The sequence below is a fragment of the Tigriopus californicus genome, chromosome 1 (genome assembly GCF_007210705.1).
Source record: "Tigriopus californicus strain San Diego chromosome 1, Tcal_SD_v2.1, whole genome shotgun sequence".
Taxonomy (NCBI): domain Eukaryota; kingdom Metazoa; phylum Arthropoda; class Copepoda; order Harpacticoida; family Harpacticidae; genus Tigriopus; species Tigriopus californicus.
Genome location: NC_081440.1, coordinates 8,240,814 through 8,256,635, shown reverse-complemented (window position 1 = coordinate 8,256,635; position 15,822 = coordinate 8,240,814). Strand labels below are relative to the sequence as shown.

The 15,822-nt window shown below is 45.1% G+C and overlaps 2 protein-coding genes across 2 annotated transcripts; one reads left to right on the top strand and one right to left on the bottom strand.

Moving 5' to 3' along the window:
* The first annotated feature begins 1,076 nt into the window (after positions 1-1,076).
* On the top strand, positions 1,077-10,293 carry LOC131886118 (ectopic P granules protein 5 homolog). Its single transcript, XM_059234362.1, has 18 exons — positions 1,077-3,168; positions 3,239-3,552; positions 3,645-4,411; positions 4,475-4,649; positions 4,719-5,113; positions 5,187-5,457; positions 5,527-5,807; positions 5,880-6,200; positions 6,297-6,648; positions 6,733-7,155; positions 7,226-7,388; positions 7,607-7,822; positions 7,879-8,225; positions 8,287-8,453; positions 8,595-8,812; positions 8,889-9,348; positions 9,421-9,738; positions 9,878-10,293. The coding sequence occupies exons 1-18, from the start codon at positions 1,443-1,445 to the stop codon at positions 10,143-10,145; spliced, it is 7,182 nt and encodes a 2,393-aa protein (XP_059090345.1). The 5' UTR covers positions 1,077-1,442; the 3' UTR covers positions 10,146-10,293.
* A 1,580-nt stretch (positions 10,294-11,873) lies between these two features.
* LOC131879720 (RNA-binding protein Musashi homolog Rbp6-like) lies at positions 11,874-15,650 on the bottom strand. Its single transcript, XM_059226493.1, has 4 exons — positions 14,851-15,650; positions 13,782-13,986; positions 12,902-13,660; positions 11,874-12,843 (listed from the first exon to the last, which is right to left on the bottom strand). Exons 1-4 carry the CDS (start codon positions 14,961-14,963, stop codon positions 12,373-12,375), a joined length of 1,548 nt encoding a protein of 515 aa, XP_059082476.1. The 5' UTR covers positions 14,964-15,650; the 3' UTR covers positions 11,874-12,372.
* Positions 15,651-15,822: the final 172 nt, after the last annotated feature.

Below are 15,822 nucleotides of genomic sequence, written 5' to 3'. Positions count from 1 at the left end.
TGCTTCTAGTTACAAATGTCTTAACGAGTTTATTACATATATAAGCAATATTATGGTTATTATGATTTAGAATCAATACAGAGACACCAAGGCATACATTTCATTCAAAATATTCTTTTTCAACAGTTCTAGTTCAACATTTGGTGGAAAAAGTGGTGTCATTTTCACGTTTGATACGTCACTACGTATCCAAAAAATAGCGCTTGGGCGCAATGGGGTTAAAAAAACTGAGGCTGTGATTGTATCCTATCACATATAGTGGGTGACCTATTGAGCTTCTGTATTTTATTGACAAGAAATTGAATCTTCTTTATTACAACGCTTGACATTGGGGCACGTTTTTAGTGATTCCGATGTTATGGTACAGTATATGATTGATTCTTTTGGAGAGTCTAGTATTATTGCTTAGGGCACTTTGCTCACTTAATGATTAGATTCATGTCCTATTTGCTCCACAACTGAATAAAATCCCTGTTCTCAGTGGAGACTAAAATACTTTAGTCTCTGGATGTAGTGGCCCGCTGATGACAGTAGCTCGGAGTTGTCACGGGTCGTCACTTTCATCCCGCTCCTACTCTTAGGTTAGTCGCACTACTCCGCTCGACTGTCATCCAATCAGTGCTGCCAGGTGGCATGTTTACATGCCAAAAGAGGGGCCAGCTGGCATATTTGTAACGCCTCTGGGATGCAAAAAAAAAAAAAAAATCAACACATTAGCATGTTTTTCCAAATATCTAGGTTTCACTGTCCAAATGTCAGTTTGACTCTCAGACTCTTTTTCTCCAAGTTTGACTCATTTTGGAAAAAAGTTTAGAAACAGTTTTGCCCATCCAGGTTACATATTTGTAGACTGTCTGCTGACTTCTAGTTTTTTCCCCTGGAGCATAGTGATAGCCAGGGACTGAAATCGCAAATATGAGATGAAGTTTTTTTTCTGGCCTGAATTCCGGCATATCTGACATGTTACAGCATGTTCTGGCATCTTTGGAGAGGTGTTCTGGCATGTTCGAAGCCCAGTGATTGAGCAGCCCTGGACGGTCCAACAACAACAACACAAAGTCCTAAGTAGTCGAAGAAAACAAGACTGGCTAATGCGCAAATGTGATCCCCAAATGAACACGCCATTCAGTCAATCATTCATTAATAAAGGTGGAACCGTTCAGTTACGCAAATACACGCCCCATTGAAGCCAGTGCTAAGTAGCGGTGCCCGCCTCTGGTTCAGGTTCTGGGCTAGGACAGTACATGGGCAGGGTTGTGCGTCCGTCCGACGATAACGCACCATCCCACTACCTACGGACGGTTCGTTGACCCGTGGGATAGAAGCAGGACAGGCGCCATCAAACAATCAGGGCAGAAGCCCCAGAAGCGCATCTCTTTGAGGATCCCCAGACCATTTCTTTTGACCATTCACGTGCTTCTGCTTCTGCTCCGGATGCGGTCATGAGTCAGTGGCCATTGACTACGAGGGATATTGGGCACCACCCTGTTCATGCCCAAGAATCTGTGTTACCCTCACCTAGTGCTCCGCCCAATGATCAACCCAATGATCAACCCAATGCTCCACCGTTGGTGCCCACCTGTCCGAGTTTGGCCGCTGCCTCGGCTACCTCCGCTCCCTCTTCGTACCCGCCAGACGCGAGTGACGCGAGTGACGCGCCCAGCGCGCCGCCAGCCAGGCCCACCCTGTCGGACCCGCCTCAGAGTCCCGATTCGGCCTCCAGCCTCAACGCCGTGGCACTTGAGCTCGAGGTCCAGCCGGGCAGCCACTACTACGAAAACGGTTTCTTGGTTTGGTATGACACTTTCGTTCGGGAATTTTTGCTCGCCGAACGAGCCGGACATGCACCCGGTCTCGACCCCGCCCTCCAAGCTCACGCCACGCGAGTGGAGCAACACGCCGCTCACCTCCGACAAGCTCAGGTTCGTTGGCAAACCCTCTTGACGGCTGAAACCAACCTTTGGTCGGCCAGTCAATCTAGCGTCACCGGATCGGGTCCTTGTGTGGATGGACGTTCGGTCAATGTGCATCACGTTTATGACCAGGTGGCCTGGAGTGGCTATCCCGGACTAAACCGTTGGCGTGCAGCGGCTCGCGAATGGCGTTCCACTCTGGAAGAAGACGCTCTTTTGGCTCGTTTTCACGTGTCGGCCGGGTATCGGCTTCTGGCTCAGCAATTCGGTGCATTAGCCCGCCCTAATCCAGCTAGGAATGGACCCTCGAATTTAGCCGAAGTGCGAATGGCCGTGTCGGCCTTGTTTCGAGCCATTCGCGTCCTTCCCTCGTGCCGCAGCCACGCTCACCATGATTTGGTGTCCTGGCTGCGAGTGCTCATTGGCCAACGACTTCAAACGTCCAACCATTTAACAGACACCCTCTTTGTCCTTAATCACTTGCTCAGGTGTCCAAAAGGCGTAGGTCTATGGGGTCCATGTTTGATTTCCCTTCCCATACCGCGACTTGCGGCTAATGGTGGATGCAGCCAAGATGACATTCCTCTGTTTGATTTACAAGTGACCGTCTTATTTACTCTGTGCACTCCGACTGAAGGTCGAAGGGATTTCGTTCGCCCCACTCCCACCATTCGATCCAAGCCCGAAACTGCGTGCTCGTCCAGTACTGCATCCTATTTCGAGGAAGAGTCTTGGTCCGTATTGAACTGGCAAGGATGTGATGTCTCGGACCCCGAAGGAAAACATCTGGATGAAGCGGATTTGTTGCCATTTTTTAATCAATTGCACATTCCGGCATGTTTAGAGTTTTGTTGCCAACTATCACTTGCAAATTCGAGTGCCCCTTGGAGCGGAACTTTAAGATCTTTGGCCATGATCCAATCGCTGTTAGGCGTGCTAAGAAACGCCTTAATAACGTTCCATGAAAAAGCTTTCGATTTCGTGCTCATGCGCATTTGTGAATACATGGAGCATACCTTGTGGACTCTCATAGATCTGGAGATAATTAGCCGCAAAACGCTCACCCATGGACAAGTACAACATGTTCAGCTGGAGTGTGTATCTTTCTTCTCCGAGAGTCTGACTAGCGTGATAGACTCTGGAAATCCAATTTGTTTCCAACGGTTCTCGTATCTTCCACTTGATCACCTCCCATCTAACTCATTGCCTCAAGTGATGTTAATTTTTTATGGACAAACGAATTTGAGTGTCGAAGGTTTGTTTATCTTACTATTTTTTCGCGTAATTCTTTAATCTAACACAAAGTCCTCATCCTCATCTTCTAGAGCCGTCCATTGATCTACCCGTGTCTGTGGAGTTGCCGTCGCTGGTTGCAAGACTCAAAAGTTTGAATCAAGAAAATCGTCATCATTTGTTTACAGCCATGACTACTGTACTGAAAAATGCTGATCACACAGTGTCATTGCAATCCTACTTGGCAGATTTCGTGGTGTTGGGATACGTGACTTCAGGGTCCTTCGAGCGATACCCTGAATTATGCACACCAGCTTTGTCTGTTTTAGCTCATGAGCATCCTGGTGTGATATCCCACATTCTAACTTGGCTGCCATCTCTTGGAAAAGATATTGATTGTCAAAAGGTATATTCGTTTTTAACGGAAATCTCAAACAATTTTTGCCTATTGCTTTTCTTTTTTATTACATTTTGTTTTTTTCCACTTTTTTTACGAAGGATGTGGTTGATATGCTCCACAAACTTCCCATTGAGAATTGGATTCCTCAAGGGGAGGATGTTAACCTTCTTTGTGAGCGATTATTAAATCAAATTCACGACCCCGTTCAACAAGAATGGACTAAAACAATTTTGGATAGAATTCCATGGAGCAGCGCTCTTCTTGACAAAGCAAGTAGAGAAAAAGTGGCTTTGATCGTTGTGGAAGTGGTTCGTCGCTTGTCTGAGGAATCTTCAGTCACATGGAACGCCGCCATTTGGTCCAACCCGACCGAAACCAGTTTCTTGAGCTGGGCATGGCAGATTTTACCCAAATTGAAACTCCACTTACAAGAGCAACCTAAAAGAAGGATACAGAGAGAAGATGTTCAGTGGGGTGACTATGATCAAGAAGCTAGATTTCACCATTTACGAACTCAAGTGAATCAAAACAATCCAGTGGCTGCCTTCGTGACATTGCAATCGACTCAACTGGGACATTCCGTTCCCGAAATATGTGAGCGAGGCTGGAAAGTGCTCAAGATCACGCTTCAAAGAGCTCCCGTCGAAGCTGTTCTCCTCTGTTTGTTTGACATGATCAAAATGTTTTTGGCTTGTCCTGCTGATCTAGTCAATAACGAAGACTTTCAAACCATTTTAACCAGTCTTCTAGTAGGAGATCACGGACTGATTCAATCGGCGAGGGAAATCACTGGGTTTGATTCGAAATCATCCGTTGCCTCGATCATGCGAGAGTGGATCTTGCTTGACTTACGAAACAGAAAAAGGTGACGTTAAAAATGTTTTGGTTATTATAGAAAACATTTTGACACCGCAGTTGCGTCCTATAGGAATGAGGTTGATGTTCTGAGTTGGATAGAAATATGGTTGCTCATTCTAACAAGTATTGCTGATTGGCACACCAACCGCATTATTCTTCAAGTCTTGAACGCTATTGTTGAATCGGTTTTTCAACAAGAGAGACCAAGGCGTCACGTGGTTGCCCATTTTGCTTTTGATTTCAAGGTACTGTACCTATTATATCATTTCATTGATATTACTCAGGTTAAGAAGGTCTCCTTGCCTCCCGTTTAGGTCAAGGTCGAGTCAGAAGATAGGGGTGCCAAGATTGAAGGCTTCACCAGTTGGATACAAAGGTCTTGTTCTCCTTTCACTTTCATGAGTGAGGTTGGCTTTGAATTCCCGTGGCTGGCTTGCTGTTTAATTCTCGCCGAAGAATGCCATCCAACCTTTGTACAATTCTGTGATCAAGTCGTGCGTCACTTGGACCATTCTGAAGCATCAGTGGATGAGGCTGTACGAATCGCTCAAGAGGCCGGGATCGAGCCCGATTTGAATTGGACCACAAACGAGCTCCCCATCTACCGATGGTCCAAACTTTTCCTTGCCATCCCTGAGAAGGACCTTGCTGTGGCTGTGATAGCATTCCAGATGTTTTCAAGTTCATTCTTTGTGAAAACCAAGTTCAAGTAAGATATTGATCTACATAAACGAAGAAAACCAAATCGGCACTTTACATGAGGATGTACTTTGAACTTCTAGGGAAAGTTCTAGTTGGATGTTTGTGGGGCCGACTTTCTTCAGTGGTTTCGTGAACCGGCGATATTTCGAAAAGATTAAATCGAAATTGATGTTCTGCGAAACGCAGGTAATAAAACTGGAGTCCAAACAGTTATTCCAAGCCTTTCTCCATTGGATAAGCAATCCAGAATTACTTGACCCCAAAGTTCATATACCAAGCTTACCAAAGAACCTCTTGCCCGGTTATCTTAATCAAATTGTGGATCAAAATGAGCATTGCGACAAGAATACGGTAATGGGATCCAACATATCGATCATTCGCGTCATGGAAAAATTTGTTGTCATAAAAAGACGGTTGCAGATACTGTGGATGGATCTCGTGTCCCTAATGTTGGTGGAAACGAATTCCAAAGAAATGTCACCAGAAAAGAAACCATGTCCTCAAATCGCGAGTTTCCTTGAGCTCAAATCTCGAAGACCAGACGTTCAGAAGATTGAAATGAAGCCATCAGTCAAAAAGGGACCAATGGACAGTCTTGACGAACACATGGCTCACCTCTCGGTTGTTGACGAAAACATTTCTCCCTTCCAAGTTCGAGAAATCTTGGACTCTTTCAGTCGAGAATTGACTGCATTTGTCGAGTATGCTCTTTTTCCCTAATATCGAGTGCATGCCATTGAGTCGTGAGTAATTTGACATACTTTCTTTATTAGGCACTGGAATGTGTTGAGCGACGATTTACAACTTCAGTTAACCCGCCGATCCGACCTTCTTGCCCATTTGTTCAAACAGGAGCAAAAAACCGTCACCTTAAGCGCCTCTTGTCCCACCAGTTTCGGCCTAAAAGGACCTAAGTATTGTTCAGGGCCAGCTCAAGTGCGTTTGCAATTCGATCAGTGGGTCCAACAAGACAATGTTAAGCAACAGCTCTGTGATAACCTTCAACTGGTGGCTCGACTGGGGCAAGACCTGGAGCAGCGTGTCCTAAATCGATCGCTAATTGCCACTATGACAAACATTCAAGCTTTGGTCAAGTAAGAAAACTTTACCTTGGAAATCAGACATCATTGTTACTCCAAGGACAAAACAACGTTGTAACTCTATGTAACTTGTATTTCTATGTTTCGTAGTTTGCTTACATCAAAGACGAGACTCATGAAGGAAGGCGAAGAAAAAGGTTTTACTCTGGGCTTGGAAGTGATCCAGCGTTTGGTGTCCATTTTGACAGAGGACTGGTGTCGCTTGCCGCTGGTGAAGCATTTCTTCTCCACCCAACTCGAGTCATTGGCCGAGTCGTTTTTGTCCAATGTGCCAAGTCAGTGTCTGACCCTTGTGAACTACTTGGCTGAGAAACCATTCCTTATGAGCTTTTTGAGCTCTTGCTTCACTCCAAATGTTGTCAAGTCTGCCGACTTTATTACCATGTACTCGAAAATAGTTCTCATTGAAAATGAAGAGCATGCTTTCGTCCTTTTGTCCAAGGTGAGTGAGTGTTGAGCGAAATTGCTTGATCAATTGTACTAATCAGGACAAGTTGCAGCACATTGAGAAATTTTAATGCGTTAGATTTCGATATTGGATTGGTATGACAATGTGAATCCTTCGCTGGAATTCCGCTCCGACTTGATTCGTATTATTGGAGATGCCATCCGACAAGAGATGCGCACTTTGGAATCGAATCCATCACCAACATCCCAATCAAGCTGTTCGTTTGGGTCACTTTTGCTCGCCAAGCACGAGCAAAATCTTCACCAGCTTGGACGGGTCGAATTCCCTAATCATTACTTTCAAATACTCAGCCTCTTGCTAGATTTCAGGCAAAATCAAAATGTTAAGATTTGGTTCGACTTTCTGCATTTGCAAATTCCTCCAGAAGCGACAAACTGCAAGCCTTTACACCTCAACTCACATCCTAGAGATATTCAAGATTACCTGAAATCGTGCCGTCATTTCATGGCTAAATTTGTGCATTACACGGAAAGAAAGGAGGTAAAGCATAATAGAAAGAATATCTACCAAGAAACTTTGCTTCGTTCATTTGCAATTTCTCTTTAAATAGATTGATCTTTGCATTTTGAAATTGCGCGACTTCTTTGATGAAGAGCGGCATCAAACAGGACTCAATGGGATCTATTCAAAATACGATCGGTTGTATATGCCCATCAGTATTTTTATTGCCCAAATGTCACAATTCCTTCTAATTGAAGCCCTCTCTGCTCAAGGTGAGAACGGTTTTGAACTAGAAATGAGCAACAAACGTTCTGTGTTTCTCAGATTTTTTTCCTCCGCCAAATAAAGCAACTAACAACTAAGGTGGAATCACAAATCAATTGTAAAAAGAGTTTGAAAATACTAATTCTAATACTTATCGATGAGTTTGCGTGTCGTTGTAAAATTGCAATTTTCTGTGCTTGCTCTCTGATTACCGTTCCGTGAATAGGAAATTTGGAGTCTGTGTGGCGAGGGATGTGGACAATGTTTAGTCCATGGCTTTGCCCTATTCCCGTGTCTGAGATCCGAACAGCGCAATGGATCCAAGATCTGGCCTCAAATAATCGTTTCCTTCTCCCATGGACTCTGGAAGAATCGCCTCAAGCTGTTTTTGTAGCCGACATGTTCGTACTGTTGTCCCACGATATCGGTCTTGAATGCAAAGGTATGACACCCGTTGGAAAAGAGAGGCATTGTTGTCTTATGCATGTTCTGTTTTAGAATTCACCAAGATCCTTTCGTTGTTGTGGCAAATGTACTGCCAGAAGTTTGCCCTTCTTTCATCGTCGTCAGGATCTGGAGTCAAAGACCACATTTTAGAAGTGATTCAAGCTGCTTTGATCAAGTTGCCTTGGAACACGTTCTCGCCCACCAGAGTGGATTTTCAGCTGATGGTGAATCTCAAGGATTGTGATATCATGATTACTCATTCTTTCGTTGGAAAGATCTTCACTCAAATCGCATGGAAAAGGTTCTTGGCCAAGAACTCGCCCTGTCTTTCGCTCATTATGAAGGATTTCATCTCTGTTTTCCTGTGGGTTCGCTTCGGGCCAGATTTCCGACAAAAGGCAATTCAAATTCCGTCATGCAGTATTGTTATTGCATACTAATGTTTAACGTACTTTGCAGAATATCGATTTACTCCGCATCTGCTTGGCCTTCAAAGACACGCCATCCTTGCAACAAATGCCCTTACCAGATTACAAGGAATTGTTGCTCTTATTTGTTACTAGAGTGGACTCCAAAGCTATTACTCACATTTTCGACGACGAGAGTATTGATGGGAACATGATTAGGTTTGTCCTATTTGTCTATTCCATGTCAGGTGGAGATTTAGTTTTGTTGACAATCGTACCCGATGGGTTTTAATATTGTTAAATGAAATAATCCACTTGGGTCTGCTGCACACATTGATTGTCAAATTTCGTTCTCCTCAGATTCTTCAATTGTTCCGGTGGTTCCCCGGGTAGTACGTCTGATGAAGAATTGCGTACCAAATCCATAGAATTGGCCACAAACATTCTTAAGCTATTCGACCATTGCTTTAAGAAGTACCCCAAATTCATCCAAGAGCATAAGGTTGAACTGGCCACTGGGTTTCAATGGTTGTTGGCTCTAGTCGAGCATCAATGGAAACCAAGCGAAGGATTGGAAGGTAAAGAATGTACACCCGGCATTTCAATGCATGTACCACCTCAGTTGTTTATCTGGCTTTGAATTATGATTTACAGACGCTGAAGGTCATTTTGCGGCTATTACGCTGAAAGAAATCCTGCTGATTTGTCTGGAAACAAATTCCAACCTTGCCAAATTCATGCTACCCGAATTGAGCCATTACCAAAGATCCATGCAATCCAGTTCCATGACCAAGATCGCCGTCTTAAAATTTGCCGGCGAACTCACCGAGAGTTCCAGCTCTCTCTCTTTGGCAACGGTTTTCGAGTCTTGCATTATTGGACTGTGGGAAACGGGTCAAGTGAAGTCTTGGTGGGACGTGGCCTCGCAACTGGAGCAAACTTGGCCTACTTTGGATTCGAAACGTGACTCCATGCTTTTGAAATGTTGCTTGGAAGAAGGTTTATGCAAACAATTGGTTTTGCGAACGGTCTTAATTACATTTGGATCCGCGGACAATGGCTCATCAAAAGCGTTTGAAATCGCCATCAAATGGATGCGTACCATTCAACTCACGTGAGAGAAAGACACTATTTTTTTTGAAAAACCCAAAATTTGTCTTGACCTCGTCTTGCAATTCTCCCTCAGATCATTAAGCAACGAGGATTTTGCTCTTCTTCTGTGGATCCTCCTTTACTTACTCGATAACATTAAGAGAGAGTTAGATGACCGTGAGGAAAGAAAGGACGAAAAGTCTGAGTCAAAAGACTTATCCATTCTTGTGAACGACCTAATGGGATTCCTTTATGCTGTGGTTGAACCCTCGCACGGATATTCGACTCAACTCATGAATGTGTTCGGGTTGAGTACGGTTTCCTCCTTCAAGCCATTACCCGTCATGTGCTTGGTATTCTATTCGGTGCTCCAAGTTTTATATAGGTTTCAAAGTTCCGCCCCCAAAAATAAGTAAGTCAGTACTATCGTTATTATGAAAGATATGACTACGCTTGGATTATGCATGTTTTGATGGATGCACAGTATCTTGGGCCTATACAATTTGTTTGTTAGCTTTAGAGGAAATTGCAGATTTGTTTCGTCATTACAGCGTGGCAATACATTCGAACCCGCGAGATCCAATTTTCAATTCGGTAATGACGTCTCTGAATGGTGAAGAACGCTATCGGGATCTCATGGAATGGATCCAACCATATCTTCCTCCCAAGACTGCCTCTGGGATTGCTGACGAACCTTCGGGACCAAAGACGACTAATGCCCCCTGTCCACAAATTCTACACCAATGGTTCATAACTCTTTGCCAGAAAGCTCTTATAACCAATGGGAGTTTGTTCGTTTTCCGAGAAGATAAAGCTTAGAAAACACGCACAACTGACATGACGCTTCCCCTGATTCTGAATGAAAAAAAATGATATTTCCAATTCATTCCTTTCATTGAACAAGGATGAAAATAAACGATACTAATACGAAAATAACCTAAATAAATAAACAACAAGGATGAGCAAACGAGTTATTTTTGTAATTGTAAACATTTTATTGACAAACATGGAAGTCCATGAATTATGAGTATTCTTATGATGGAGCCGTAAAAGGCTTGATGTATTGGTACAATATTATTATGATCATTATTGTTAATAGTTGATCTTATCGTTATTATTAATAGTAATAATAATCGGTGTAGTAATAATAATGACAATAATGGTAACATTTTATTATGTATAGCGGAATGACAAATTCGTTTCTTCGTAAGTACGGGTTGTGGTATATTACTTTCCAACAGATCATGGCATGGTTCTTGAGAACGTAAAAGTGTTGTCTTCATTACTTGAACTTTGGGGCAACTTAAGCAGAGGTATCGATCAACGAACAAGATCATAATACTAATAGATTATTGGTATAGACACTCAATTTGCTTTCTTTTGTTTTTGTAGCATTAATATCAGTAGCAGAATTATAAACGAAGATGATGAAAACAATGGGAATGAAATGGCATTTGGCATATCCAGATTGATGGCATCGTACATGGTTATAATCAACTGGTCATGTAGTAGTATTACTAGGTTTTCATAGTATTCTTATTGCTCGAATTTATAAGCGGTAGTTTTTCTGTTCGTGTTGCTTTCGGTGAGTGGAAGTACAAGGAATCGCACATTCTAGGTAGTTAGTAACTAAAGTTGCGCCACATTAGGCAAGAATGGGGATCTATGTGGCGGGAGTGATGAAACCCTTCTACAAATGCAACGACGTCTTTGAGATCAATGCAAGTTTGTCATAAGCGAAGAGATCTGTGATTGGTAACACAAGTGGCGTATGCTCGATATCATCTGGTTTTAAGAAACTGTTTTCAAACACGCAATGGCCCAGAAGTTCGTTCGTTGTACAAGGATTGCTATATCTGAAAGAGTGGGGGAATGGTGGGTGGGCGTGGATGGGCGAAGCCAAAGGTGTTTGACTTGGTAAACCTCAGTTTAGACACGAGATTCGGTACTAAGATTACTTTTGGTTTCGTCTTGGGTCTTCAGTTCGTCTTTTTTCGTGATTTTTTGGCTTTTGAACTTCGGAAATCGCCCCAAACAATGAAATCAATATCCTCTTAATCAACGTACGAGAAGTAACCTTTCCAGGGATTATTGCCTTAATTAACGTAACAGAGTATTGTAATCTCAGGGTTGGGAAAGCAGTTCAGTTGAATGCAAAAGGAGATTATTGGATAACTTTGGAACAACATTAGTAGGTGGGGGGAATGGGAAAGGACGATTGATTCATAGAGTTTTCATGTGAGTTTGGTGTGGGACAACTTAACACCAAGATCTTGCCTTTGTTCTAAATGGCTCAAATCGTTTTGCTACATTAGTAGCACAGGATGTTGATCATCATCTGATAGATCTGGAAAACAACGATCACTATCCAACTTGGTATCGGTGGTTAAAGGTGCCAACATAACTCAGTCACTGAAATCTGACATTGGCAAAAATGTTGGAACGTAATGAACCTCCGCGACCACGCCACAATCATTAACAATGGTGATATTTCGAAACCCATGGGCCTCGAAGCTAGCGAGGTTTTAGACCTGTCGGGGGAAGAAAGGGAGTTTGCTTACTTCAGTATTTGTGTCGGATATGGTTCTTCAAAACAGAAGAGGCCCACGATGCCCAACGATCACGATATCAGTTGACTTATTTTCATCGTCATGTGACGCGGTGGTGATAGATGTAGCCGTTCTTTGGATCGAAGTTTTGGTAGGTCGCAAGTATACGATCTGGGTAAGTAGGAGATTTTCTCATTGTAAAGCCGATTATTGCTCTTGGGGAGATGGTCCGTTAACATGACTTGGTCAGTTTGCATCATTGTCACAATGGAGCATCTTTTATCTTTTATCGTCATCTTCTCCTTCATCGAATCAACATCAGCAGCAACAAACTCATGTAAAATAGATTGGGGTCCAGCTTCTAAAAAATAGACACGCTTTTGTACATCGTAGGTTCGTTCAACTGGTAACAAATGAAATGCTGTGTGGCAACTGGATTTTGACTTTCGCAGATGAGCCGTGCCCCCTTCCACAATGCCTCTGAGGCTGTCTCGTCTCTAGACATACATGCCCATCCCATACATAGATGTCCAATCCACGGCCTGAAAGCCCGTCATATCTATATTGGCGAGATTGTACCCGCCCAGGGGTGCGGCGGCTCCATTAGGTAACGGATGTGCCGTTCCATGGTTGGCAGCTGCAGCCATAGCAGCAGCTGCGGCGGCCGCAGCCAAAGATTGGGATCCTCCGGCTGCAGCAGCAGCGTTGGCAGCTGCCTGACTTTGGTTGAGTTGAGCGCCAGGTAACCCGCCACCGGCACCGCCATTTCCATGGTTCATGGACGCTTGATGCGATATCATAGACGATAAAGACCCCGGAGTATGATGATGTTGGTGTCCGTAGTTGGCATGGGTTCCAGCCTGGACCATTTGACTAGACGTGTTCGATGTGCTGACCACAGGTGAGGTCGATGTCACGGAATGTGAAGCCGCCATAGCTGCCGCAGCTGCGGCCAGCGGTAGCAAACCCTAGATTGGTCAAAATGGCTCGTTTTCCCAAAAGAGCAGCAGTGTTGGCCGCTTGAACCGCTTCTTTAGGTTGGGCCTNAGCCGCCATAGCTGCCGCAGCTGCGGCAGCCGCTGCGGCAGCTGCATGGTGCACATTCATGTTCATAGTATTGTTAGAGAGTGCACTGGGCATGGGGTAGGGCGTGTACCGGAGGTTGGAAAGACCTGGTATTCCTGAGTTTGAGCTGCCTATGAGTTTGCCAAATCCAGAGTTCAACAACAGAGGAGAGTTCTGAGAGTTGTGTGAAACGCCCGCAGCTGAGACCAAGGGGCTTTGTTGGGGCATAACCAGCCCTTGGTAGGGCAGGCCAGGATTGCCAGCGGTAGCAAACCCTAGATTGGTCAAAATGGCTCGTTTTCCCAAAAGAGCAGCAGTGTTGGCCGCTTGAACCGCTTCTTTAGGTTGGGCCTTCTTACATTCGACTTTTTTGCCTTTAACTGTGTGGAAATGGATTTCGCACACCTTGTCCACCACTTCCTCGTTTTCAAAAGTGACAAATCCAAACCCCCGGTGCCGTTTAGTTTGCTGATCCATGAGCATGACCGCCTCTTCGACCTTACCAAATTGGGCAAAATAGCTCTTCACTTCATCTCCAGAGGTTTCTTGGCTCACTCCACCTACAAATATTTTCTTGGTCTTGCTTGCTTTGCTTTTACTTTTGGGCGTGGCGTGCTTGGGGTCAATTTTTTTCCCGTCTAAAGAATGAGAGGGCTCGGCTAGAACCTTATCCACACTCTCCGGGGCCGCAAACGTTATGAATCCAAACCCTCGGCTTCTCTGCAAATATAGAACAACTAACCTGCATTCTGATGATTTCCTCAATGCTTTGACATTGGCAGCCATAAGGCACGAGGAGCCGATGTTCACTTGAAAAGTGAGTGTGGAATGGGGAACTTACTTGTGTTACGGGATCCTTCATTACCAGAACATCAGTGACCAGCCCAAAGTGGCCAAAATATTCTTTGAGTTTCTCGGGAGTGGTTTGCCAAGACAACCCGCCGACAAAGAGCTTGCCCGGTGAACTATCCGACGATGGTGTGGTCCGACCTGAATTGCTCCCGTGAGTGGGTGAGCTCATAGGTCGAATGGGATCCATCGAAGATCTGGAAAAGCCAAGCGTTGGTTGAAAAATTGCCAATTTTCCACGAAGAGAGTCACTTTGAGACGAACGTTCAATCGCTTGACAGGGAATAAAACGCGTTATCTTTTCAACTAGCCAAATCCCGTAGCGCTCTGGATGAGTGACATTACTAAGGATTCTAAGACCCACTGGGGCAGCTCCCAATTCTGATCGATGCATAGAGTCATCCACCTCATGGTCGTATGCCACCACAACTACGGTTATTACCAAATGCTGCCACTCTCAGTCCCGACGACCAGGGACATGGTGGCAGTAATGTAGCCAGACGTGGGGACGACTTTATGGGGCTTCAGAGCTTTAGCTCGTGTCACCAGGGACTGCCTTGGTCCACCGTGGGTCTTTCCCTCGTACTATGCATTCATCATCTATCCCCGGTGAGCTCGTCCCGCCTTCATTTATATCACATGAGCGCGCGACTAATCAGAAGGGAGGACAGCCGGATAAGTTGCCGTTGAGGGCCCGTTATTCTAAACGCTTAGATGAGACCTCGGATCGGATCCCAGATTCCAGGGTTCTAGGGTTCCAGGGTTCCAGGAGTCGGCCAATGGGTGAAAGGATGGATGGTTGGATGGATGGTTGGATGGATGGTTGGATGGATGGTTGGATGGATGGTTGGATGGATGGTTGGATGGATGGTTGGATGGATGGTTGGATGGATGGTTGGATGGATGGATGGTTGGATGGATGGTTGGATGGATGGATGGATGGTTGGATGGATGGAATGAATGAATGAATGCATAGATGAATGATTGGACGAGCGGACGGCTGGCTGACTGGATTGTAGGATTGAGCGGATGGCAGCGGGTAGCAGTGTAGTTTTACTCACTTTAAAGGGTAGGGTTGAGATGCGGCAGCTGCGGCGGCCGAAGAAATGGGCTCGTTGTTAGCTTTGTTGGACGCCAGGGCGCACAACAAATTGGTCGAGCTCATCATGTCCATCAATGGGTAATCGAAATCAATCAATCAATCCAATAGATCGACTGACCAATTGTATATCGAAATGCGGCTTGACTGGTGGGACACAACGCAATGGAACTGGAATGACGACAATGTGGCCAATGAGGAGGATTGGTCCGTGTTGGCGTTACACTCCAGAGGCAATTCCCATCCTGGATCGAAGAATCGAATTCGAGCTTGGGACGACCATGGGACGACCATAGGACGACCTCGGGATCGATGGGCAGTCACTCACTTGGTCACTGGAGCGCAGCACGGAGACCCACATCCACAGATAGGTTTCGATCCCAAGGGTCACACCCACAGCAGGACCAAAGCGAGTCTCTTGGATCAACCCCCGCCCCAACACACGCCACACACAACAACGCGATCCGGATGCAAACACGAACGACAACTCTCTTTGTCCTAGGAAGTCAGTGGATGGATGGATGATGTTTCTTTCGTTCTCCTTCCTTCCTTCCTTCGTTCGTTCGTTCGTTCGTTCCTTGCTTCGTGCCTTCGCTTGTGCCTTGGCTTGTGCCTTGGGTCGTTCCTTTCCGAGCTCGTTTCCCTCTCGCTGGCCGTGTTCGTCCTCTCTTCTCTTGGCTACCTCGGTTCCTACATCCCCTACTTCTGCTCGTGGGTCTCTGCCATTCTTTCCTTCTCTCCTTCTTTCCTTCTTTCCTTCCCCTCTATCGGTCCGTCCGTCCGTCCGTGTTTCTTTCTTTCTTTCTTTCTTTCTTTCTTTCCTTCTTGCCTTCTTACCATCTCTTACTCTTTCTCTTTCTTCCCTTGTTTCGGGCCCTGCAGAGCCACAACAACCAGCAGGACCGGCCGCCCTCACCCTCCATTAGCCCTAACT

Excerpts from the sequence above, each read along its gene's own strand:
- LOC131886118 (XM_059234362.1), top strand. The coding sequence starts at position 1,443 with ATGAGTCAGTGGCCATTGACTACGAGGGATATTGGGCACCACCCTGTT. Across the intron at positions 6,201-6,296 it reads AACATTCAAGCTTTGGTCAA|TTTGCTTACATCAAAGACGA; the intron begins GTAAGAAAACTT and ends TATGTTTCGTAG. Across the intron at positions 9,349-9,420 it reads ATGCGTACCATTCAACTCAC|ATCATTAAGCAACGAGGATT; the intron begins GTGAGAGAAAGA and ends ATTCTCCCTCAG.